Source organism: Seriola dumerili, unplaced genomic scaffold, assembly GCF_002260705.1.
Source record: "Seriola dumerili isolate Sdu_G_001 unplaced genomic scaffold, Sdu_1.0 BDQW01000478.1, whole genome shotgun sequence".
NCBI classification, from domain to species: Eukaryota; Metazoa; Chordata; class Actinopteri; order Carangiformes; family Carangidae; genus Seriola; species Seriola dumerili.
Genome location: NW_019174733.1, coordinates 6,136,560 through 6,146,493, shown reverse-complemented (window position 1 = coordinate 6,146,493; position 9,934 = coordinate 6,136,560). Strand labels below are relative to the sequence as shown.

Genomic DNA, 9,934 nt, shown 5'->3' with positions numbered 1-9,934 from the left:
AAAAAAAGACAACTTGGCAAAAACAAGGTGACTTTACCAGCAATGTGCTGCTCTCATCTGAGTTTTGTGTTACAGGAACAAGCAGAGTGCTCAAATCCAAGAAATGCCTAAGTCACCAAATAAGTGGAAAAAGCCTGCAGGCTGTTCCATTTCAACAATTTCCCTCCCGTCCGTGCTGAAATTAATTTTAGCTGGTGTTGTGTTAAGATCACAAGAGCTGCTTCATGTGTAAGAAAAAAAAAGGAAAAGAAACTATTTAAAGAGCTGGTGGACAAGCCCCGGGGGCTGTAGAAAGATTTGGAAGAAAGAAAATGACTTACTTTTACAAGCCTGTGAGGAAAAGAGAATACAATAAAAAAAGATAAAATCAAATCTTTATCACATCTAAATGCAATGATTAAGCATCATCAGCACAACGAGAAAACAATAACTGCTGCAGAGAGAGAAATGTGGAGAAAAAGAGACGAGACGAGATGCCAGCAGAGGGATAAATAGACATTGTAGCCGGTCCCTCTGCTTTGGATTCATGCCTCAAAGCCCCTCTTTTGTCTCGAAGCCAAACCACTTGAGGTGACCCTCATTCATGCAGTTAAAACAGGAGTGCAGCGCAGGAATGTATGAAAAACTTAAGTCCTTTGTCAAGTCTGAAAATACCAGATTTAAAATGACCTCTACTGTTCCCCCAGGGTTTGCTCTCATTAGCTGCTGCTGCTGCTGCAGCCTGTGGTAAATGTTCACCATAGCAGGTGTGAGCCAAGAGTACTGTTTAAAATAAATGTGTACTATTCCTCACAAAGGAACACTCAAGTCTTTCAGTCACTCAAGTATTAATACCCATAAATATATGGCACATGTTCCCTCTTGCCGCCTTAAAGTGGACTGAAATCTCTGCAAGAATGTGATTAATTTAATTTGCTACTACACTGAACTGGTTATTAATCTCAGTAGACTTGAATAGATTCTCATACAGTTGATTGCCTGTCACACGTCAGTGCTGTAATTTGTGATTTTTCATTGCCACTGAGGAAAGAAACCTTGGACCTTCTGATTAAATGCCACGCATTAACCCAATATTGTGATTTGTAAGATTGCTGCAAAAAAAAAAGAGGAGAATTTGTGAATGCTCAATGAAGCATTTTGTCTTGGGGAAGCCATCTAGCTCTCAGAGGTTAAAATAGCTGCCTGCTATTTTAGTGTAAAGAACATGCAGCTCTTTGGCTGCATTCCCATCGAAGCTGAAGTCCAGATTCAGTAGAGGAGTCACGGATATACAAAGAATTTGGCTGTGCCTTTGATGCGGACAACATGTTGAGACATTGTTTATAGTGTTAAGGAATGCTGACAGAAATTATACAATGATGGTCTAAATACCACAACTACTCTCTCTGCCTCATTTCCCTCCTATTTTATGTCTTAAGTTTGAATTACTTTTACTTCTTAATCTGTCATTGTTTTGTATTTCTCCCTCTCCCTGCCTCTTTGAAAATAAAAAGCCTGGGGGAAGGGGGAGGTGGGTGGGGGTGGGGGTGGGGGGGTGGAGGTGATACTCCCTCCCCACCACCTCTTATTGCAGTCCAGTGATACCCTCTACTTTAGAACAAGAGAGCAGAATAATTGAAATCTGTGTTTGAGCTACAGTATTAGACGAGACAAGCTAAAACGTAATGCGCTTACATTTCACATATCTGCAATACAGCAAGGACAATGCAGAGAGATGCTGACAAGTGCAAAATACTGAGCATCCAGCAGAATAAAATTAAAAAAAAAAAAAAAAAAAAAAAAACAATCTCCCGTGCCTTCTCTCCTCCCCAAATCCGAACTCTATCCTATTATAATTCTCAGTGTGAGGACAGGCTCAAGGTTTCCTAATAATTATGGCCAACAAATGTATTTTTATATCTGGAGAGCAGCTTTAGCGAATGCATCGATACCAGGAGGAATGAATAAAGGCTGAATCAATAAAACATCTAGTCGACTAAAATTGGAACAGGCGTGTATCTGTCTTAAAAGAAACACGTATCTGCATGATCTGAGCCAAGGAATATTTCACAGGCCTCAGACTCTGTGTACAGTACATCTGGCAAACATCTAATACTTTTAAGATGAAATGATTTAATCCAACCCTCATCTGCGTTCTCTGCTATTGCCCAAAACCTCAGAGTTTTTAAATAGCAAATTATTCTAAATTGCTTCTCTGTTGCCATGGATACCCCCCCTCCAAAACCCCCTCCCACCCCAATACCGATCCCGTTGTGCAATTACATTAGAGTGCCAAGGCATGGTGAGGTATTAAAAATCTGTAAGAGGCAGAAATGAACAGAGATAGTGAAATGTGATGTTTCTGTAACAAGAGATCACGTAGGAAACCAGGAAGATTAAATATGTAGGAGCTGTTAAAAGGCGCTGACCTGTATAATGAAAGAAACAGCATGAAGTGCAAGGAAGGGAGTGGGAGAGAGAGAGAGAATGAGGGAGAGAGAGAGAGAGAGAGAGAGGGGGGAGAGCACAGAGAAAATGGCACAGCACAGAAGCAAAAGGCAGTCTATTTCAAGGTTATTGATGCCATCTTTTTCATGACCTCATTTTTAATTCAGAGCGCTGGGCCCTGACAGCTAATCTCGGGAAACCGTTTAAATAAATATCATTAAAGCTTCCCCATAGCTGCAGCGGCAGACCTTGGCTTGGACATTTCTACATTGATTTTTCCCTGCACACTAATGAACGGCACTCTGTGACTAAAAAATAGTAACGTTGAAAATGACAATTAGCTCAGGTTATCTCCCATTCAATTCCAGCTATGTAACTCCATTACTACCAGTGATTACCGCCTTCTCCTGGACAGCATAAATATAATAATTATGCTGCTGGCTCCATCTTTCACAATAACATCTCCTAGGAAACCATTTCATATGATTTCACCATTAGGGCCGTAAAGGGATAATGTGTATAATTTAAAATGAGAGCTGAATGCTTGTGGATATTCATAGTCTTTAACCCAAATAACACCAAAGCAGCAAAGAATATCCACTTAATTTAAAGCAATTATATCCTGAAAAATTGTTTCCTTCCCTCTTCCTAGCCTGAGACTTTTTATTTCCTGCTCCACTCTACTTTGACCCGCTGAGACAAATCAGAAGTGATCCTTCCGAGAGAGGAGCAAAACATAAGTGTTGTTCTAGTTTGTACACTGTACATTCTTCCCTGTGAATTATATTTCTGTAGCACATTGACTAATGATTAAAGGTGGAAACAAAGACGCCTCTGGGGAACAAACACACACTTCAGCGAGCCCACAAACAGCCTCATTCATCATGCGGAGAGAATGGCCATGTTTGCTGAGTTAATACAATGAAGCTAATTGCCCTCCAAGCAGCCCAAACACCGAGGCTCAGCTAAAATTATTCCCCTGAATGGAAACTTGCTCAGCTTCAGCTGATCTCTCTCACTCTCTCTCTCTCTCACACACACACACACACACACACACACACACATGCCCCATCACCCCCACCCCTCCCTCTTACACCTTCCCTCTCTGTCAGCCTGATATTCACTGCAGTGTGTGGATATTATTGCTTTGTATTGATTCAGCATTATTTTCAGCTGCTTCTCGGTGGCTGGAGAGGGAAAGGCCAGCGCAGCAGCAGTCACACCTCAGTGCTTCCCACACGGCTCCGTCCTGCCCCGTCTGCCTTCCTGCCACCATACTTACACCTTATAGACCAGTGAACAATACAGCTTCTTTTTTTTCTTCTTTTTTTTTTACATCTGGCTTCAAAGTAACTTGAAAGGCGGAGACCGATCACAAAACCGGGATCAAAGACGTATTCCGACTTTTGCAATAAAGTGATATGCCTCACCTCTGACGCCAGGTGTTGAATGTCATACTGTATCTATTATTAGTTTAAATAAGGAGCACCACCGTGCAGCAGCGCCTCCTTTAAAGCGTGTCCCTGTTTGAGGTAGTGAGGAAGAGCTGGGCATTTAGAGCCACATTATCAGCTTGTGTACAAACAATACACTCTCACACCTATGGTTTCACAAATTTCCTGGAAAAGCCGCTCTGGCCGCCGCCGCCGACGCCTGTGCTTGCAAATTCGCTTACAGCATGCAATCTCAACACAATATGAACCTGCCCCGGCACCCTCATATGGTACTGCTGGCATACTGCTGTATTACTGACAGGTGTGTGTGTGTGTGTGTGTGTGTGTGTGTGTGCCTGAGCTGTGCTGATGCATGAACCCTGCAGCAGCCGGAGAGATGTGGAGAGGGTCACCGGCCCGGAGGAATGACCTGCTTCATGAGCGACTGGTTATCTCTTGTTGGGGAGATCATATTTGGCATTTGTTTAACCTTGGGAAAGTGGGTGTGTGTGTGTGTGTGTGTGTGTGTGTGTGTGTGTGTGTGTGTGTGTGTGTGTGTGTGTTTTTTTTGTGTGTGAGTGTGTGTAAGTGTGTGTAAGCAGCCCTGCATAATACCCCCACAGCTCCCTCAGGATCATATCCATATGCTTTCTTTGGTTTGGTAATACCATCTGAGCGATTATAATGTGAAGGTTCAAAATGCTGCAGTATCTGACTGAATGATTAGATGAATACATTAAAGTGGTGTTTTCATTCTGTCTTGCAGCTTTGTGTGCTTGCAATGCATATATGATGTGAAGGCTAGTTAGTGTATATGTGCATCCATGTAGGTCAGTTAATAATTCAAAACACTGTCATTTTGAGCCTTTAAATCCTCTTTAGCCTAGCATGGGTGGAGTTTACAGCATAATTGGTTCCATAGTGCCGTGCAACTAATCAATTAATCCTAAGAAAATAACTGAGTCTTACCTCAGCATGAATTGATTTAGGTCCATGAGGAATGCATTCCTTAATACTATTAGAACTGCATGTAAGAGACAGTGATTTGCAAACTATCCCACTGTTGCAAGCACTAGTCTTCATGTATGTGGAAGTGCACCGACTTCCTCTGAATAAGATCAATATTTGTCTTGTAGTGTCCAACGTTGTGAAATCATATTCGGTGCAGCTGTGAGGGGGTTTTTCTCACTCCAGGCGATGCAAACCATTCCACATGTGCACGCATAACAATCGTGTGTCATATATAAGAGCCGAGCATAATAACTCACCTCTCATAGTGTCTTCGTGTACACGTGGCGGCACTTGTGCTGCTGGGGTTCCCGCCCAATTCGTCATATACATGCTTCCACTGTCTGCGCACTGTGATCTGGAGGGATGGATGAGAAGACAGAAAGTAATAAGACAAAGAGGAAAAAGAAACAGAGACAAAGGATGACAATAAGACGAATGTAGGGTGAGGAAAATTGGAAAAATATGAGAGGAAGAAAGACTTAAAAAATAAAATAAAAAAAAACAAAGAGAGAGAAACATAAGTGGTTGACATCATTTTGAGGTCTTGGGGAGTTACTGAGTCATGATGTTCCAGTTATTGAATCCTCAACACTCAATTCTCTAACATAATAAGCTCTGTTAACATCATGCAGTCAGTTGTTCCTGCTATAACCCCTTATCCCATAACAGATGACGGGGCTACAACACAAAACACAAAACTCCGGGCCGCCACAGAGCTAACAAAGCCTCAACATGAAACGTGAGATAATCAGCTGCAGATATGAGGGTTTAAAAAGGATATGAGCCCCAATTATATGAGCTGTATCCTGTTTATGGCCCGGGTCTGGCTGTCTGTTCGGATGATATTATACCAGCCAGCTAATGAAGAAACAGGCATGAGCAATGCACTTGACGACTCAACATCAAACATCGACTTCACTTTGGAAACAAGACGCACATGAAAAGTGAGGGAATAAATGGCATGTAAGGCTTCCAAGTTAAATGCCTCAGCCTCATACACACTTTTCTGACTCACATTGGTTGTGTGTGTGTGTGTGTGTGTGTGTAGTACATGTGCATACTTATGGGTATATACATATATGTGTGTGTGTGTGTGTGCGCACATTTCACTTCATCCCCAACATGGGAAAAAATGAGCGATTTGACCAATTTCCTTCTGACCAGTGCAAAGCAGAGGAACATGTGTTTTCCACTCGGGGGGGGTGGGGGATTTGGGGGGGGTGGGGGGGTTGGGGGGGTTGGGGGGGGTTGAAACAATGGCATCATTTTTGCTAAATGTGGCTCTGAGCAAGACTTTCTTCTTGGGAAAATAGTGACTGACCTCAAGGAGCAAAAGGAGGGCAGAGAAAGAACAGAGAGAGAAGGGAAGTAGGTAGGAAGACAGCGAGCGACAGAGGGCAGACATCAGGAGGAGGGAAAGAAAAGAGGGGGAGACAGAAGAAAGAAGGGAGGGACCTCGACGAAAGAGAAGGAATATATTGCCACATATGTGAATACTTACCAACTCATATCCTCCGAGTTTCTGAGCAGCTTGAAACATGGTCCAAAGGTTGACTGTGGGAGACAGAAGACAAACAAGGCAGTCAGGAACTCTGGGAAAGGACCTGAGCTGAAACACATGACGTCATACACAGTCATTACACCAGAGAGAGGGAGACAAATACTGTGCTGGAGGAAGTATTTAGATCCTTTAGCTAAGTAAAAGCAACAATCCCAAAATGTAAAAATATTCCATTACGAGTTAAAGTTGCTCATTTAAGTATTACAAGCAAAAAAAAATATCAACCACAAAACTGCTCATTATGCTGAAGGGCCCCTTTCAGAGTTTAATATTATGTATTACACTGTTGGATTATGTAAGAATGTAAACAGTGTTTAAATGATGTAACTGCTCATGGTGGAGTTCATTTTACAAACTCTGTAAACCGTTTGTAGTTTAACAATGCACCATATTTTATAAGCTGATGATGTGTTTTAAAAGTAAAATCTAAATCTGCAGAAAACGTGGCAACTGTAGGTGTGAAATTAGATTCCACTTTTATTTTCAGTGCACACATTAAGTATCAGTACAACAAAATGCAGTTCAACATCAGAGCACATACTGTAAACAGTACGCAACTGTACGCAAAGATGAATGGATGTACAGAATGAACAATAAACAAATAGGTTAGAGACTGTGACTGTGTACAAAACAAACAAGAACCAACAGACAACATGTACAGTACAAGTGAAATGATATGTCAGAAGTGTAATTATGATAATATGTGTAGTATGTAAGTACACTTAGTGAGGAGGAAGTACAATATTTACTTTTGAAATGTTGTTAAGTACAAGTGTCATACATACAGTACAGATAGATAGATAGATAGATAGATAGATAGATAGATAGATAGATAGATAGATAGATAGATAGATACTCCTGGAAAGGCAAACTGAAAACAACAACTTTTTATCCTTTTCACACAAAGCAACGCTGCATTCAGCTGAAAGGATGCAAATAAATATCGAGTACTTGTAGAATGGCTGCTATGTTATAAAATACAGCATATGCTTCATCCCGACAAAGAGATTTGTTAACCCTCAGCTGCCGCCTGCAGGTATGAATGAAAACCATTACAAGCATCAAACACTTGGCAATATGCTCAAACTTCTGTTTGAACTAATGCAAATTCATTTGCATTGATTTTGCCATGCAAATACCCCATGACAAGCCATATCAAAATACAAGTCTTGTGTAACATTTTCCTAAAAATAGCCATGTAAGCTTTACAGAAAGGCTTCAAATGGCTGTCTTTGTTTGAAAGAAAATATTTCCCACAAACAAAGAAGCACAAGTTCATTGCACAACTTTTTTGTGTGCCAATGACATTTGTATTTGCTTTCTGTAACATCATTGTTTAACATTTTTATATGAAGGCCTATAAATAAGAAAAGGAGGCCTCGCCTGGGGAGAAATCCATCAAAATTCAATCTGTGCGTACACAAAGCCTTGCATTTGTCAAAATGACATTTTCCTATCTCCGCATTTGACAGCATTGATTTTTTCCTTCCCTCCTCTCTGCGACCGTTGTCAATGCACGGGTGGAATAACAAAGGGAGCTGGGTAGATTTTCTGTTTGAACTGAGCACTCTGGCGTATTGTGCTTTCTGACTGTAGAAACAGAAAGATGGTCTATTTAACTAGCTTGTTATGCATCAACTGTAATTACCACAATAGTACACGGGACTGGGAGGGAACAGAACAGATAAAGGAAATGAGAGAACATGCCTTTTCTTAGATGTCTTGTCATTAGCAATTTCTTTTCTTAATTCCCCTCCATTTGGCAGGGGCAATTATCACTGAGATAAGGATGACAAAACAGGAACACAATGCAGCCTCAACGACACACCGATGGCATGGCAATTAGACAACAAGGCTGAGAGAGGGAGACAAATTGGAACTGATGTTCACAATCTCATGCTGATGTCCAAGAACTGAAGCACACATGCGTCTGGAATAGCCACACACACACACACACACACACACACACACACACACACACACACACACACACACACACACACACACACACACACACACACACAGTTACTTGTTAATCTTGCAGATCAAGGACATTCAGAAGATACAATGTAACCACAACTATTCCTGTTTTATTCCTCCTCAGTTCTCTCTAGCTCTCATTTCTTTCAGCACCAATACAACATCAATGGCAGCAGCTGTAGAGTCAATATTAACCAAGTGATAAAAAATAGAAGGACAGCAAACTCGCATGAATAAACTGCAGCCACAGTTTTCTTCTCCGGCTGTACTGTTCCTCAAATGTAACAGCCAACTATTTTCTGTCATTTCCTGTGATTCAGGTGCTAGCGTGCATTCAGCCTCTATGAATGACTTCACTGAAGTAATATAGAGCCGCATTTATTTCTTTTTTCTTTTTTGCACAGTTGGTCAAGGACAGATGAATGGAGGCGTTACATACACTAGATCTAAAGAAAGGTGAAAACGGTTTTTACAGCTGAGACAATTAGTTGATGGAAAGGAAAATAATCTGCAGCTATTTTTAATATCAATGAATTTGTATTTTCAGTATTTTTTTAAGCAGAAATAGTGAAAAATGTCAAACAGTCTGGATCCAGTTGTTTTGTATCATTTTGCTAAATATCTTTGGTCTTGTAACTGTTGGTTGGACAAAACAAGATTTCTGAAGATGTCCCTTTGGACCCTGAGACATCGTGATGAACATTTTTGACATTTCACATTCACACAACGGATAATCAGTTAATGAAAAGACAAATAATTGGTAGATTAATCATTAGTTGCAGCCTTAAATACTGATAATCTAGTCATCGCCAAGATGTGCTGCTTCGTTTTTGTTTTCTGTGACAGTAAACTTTAAATATCTTTGGGTTTTGGATTGTTGGTCAAACTAAACAAGAAATCTGAATATGTCAAATTATGAAGAAAATAATCAGCACATTGATTAAAATCCTCATTAGTTGCCGCGAATGTGCCCAGCAACAGCTTGTCAATGAGTTACTTTGAAGTTTATGATGGAAGTCAGTGTAAAATACATGTGATTATTACAGACGTGGAGTTAAGAGGCTGACTGGCCTCAGATCAGCACCTCTGCTCTAAGATGTTTAATACATGCAACCCCTGAAGTGAAATATAAATTCGACATGAGAGTGAGGCAGGCAAACAAGTGGGCACTGTGTCAAAGCAGCAAAATTAAAATGACTGGATTTCAAATATGTAATGAGCCAGTCGAGGTAAAGGCAGATTCACTGCAATTTAATAGTTCATATGTCTCTGCTGGGCCGTCAACAGTCACAAATGCAGTCTTTCAAAAAAAAGACTCCACAGCTCGGAGATGAGGTGGAATATACATTAATAGTCCATGTTTGGATTCAGATAGGGGGTTTTTCTTTTTGGAAGTGAATCAAATGGATATTTTTAGTAGAGCAGCCAACAAAGCACGAGTAAGTCTGGTAAATCATTCAACCATCTGTTGCTTTGTTCAACTCCAGAGAACTTCATAAAAGGATTATTACTCAAATGCAAC

The 9,934-nt window shown here is 40.7% G+C and overlaps 1 protein-coding gene across 1 annotated transcript in view; it reads right to left on the bottom strand.

Annotated features, from left to right (window-relative positions):
- The window catches only part of arid5b (AT-rich interaction domain 5B), an 85,424-nt gene that overhangs the window by 15,958 nt on the left and 59,532 nt on the right, over window positions 1-9,934 (bottom strand). Inside the window, exons 7-8 of the mRNA XM_022763545.1 lie at window positions 6,373-6,425; window positions 5,129-5,226 (exon numbers count right to left, since the gene is read on the bottom strand). Of these exons, the coding sequence (XP_022619266.1) occupies window positions 5,129-5,226; window positions 6,373-6,425 (151 nt within the window). The remainder of the gene's footprint in view (window positions 1-5,128; window positions 5,227-6,372; window positions 6,426-9,934) is intronic.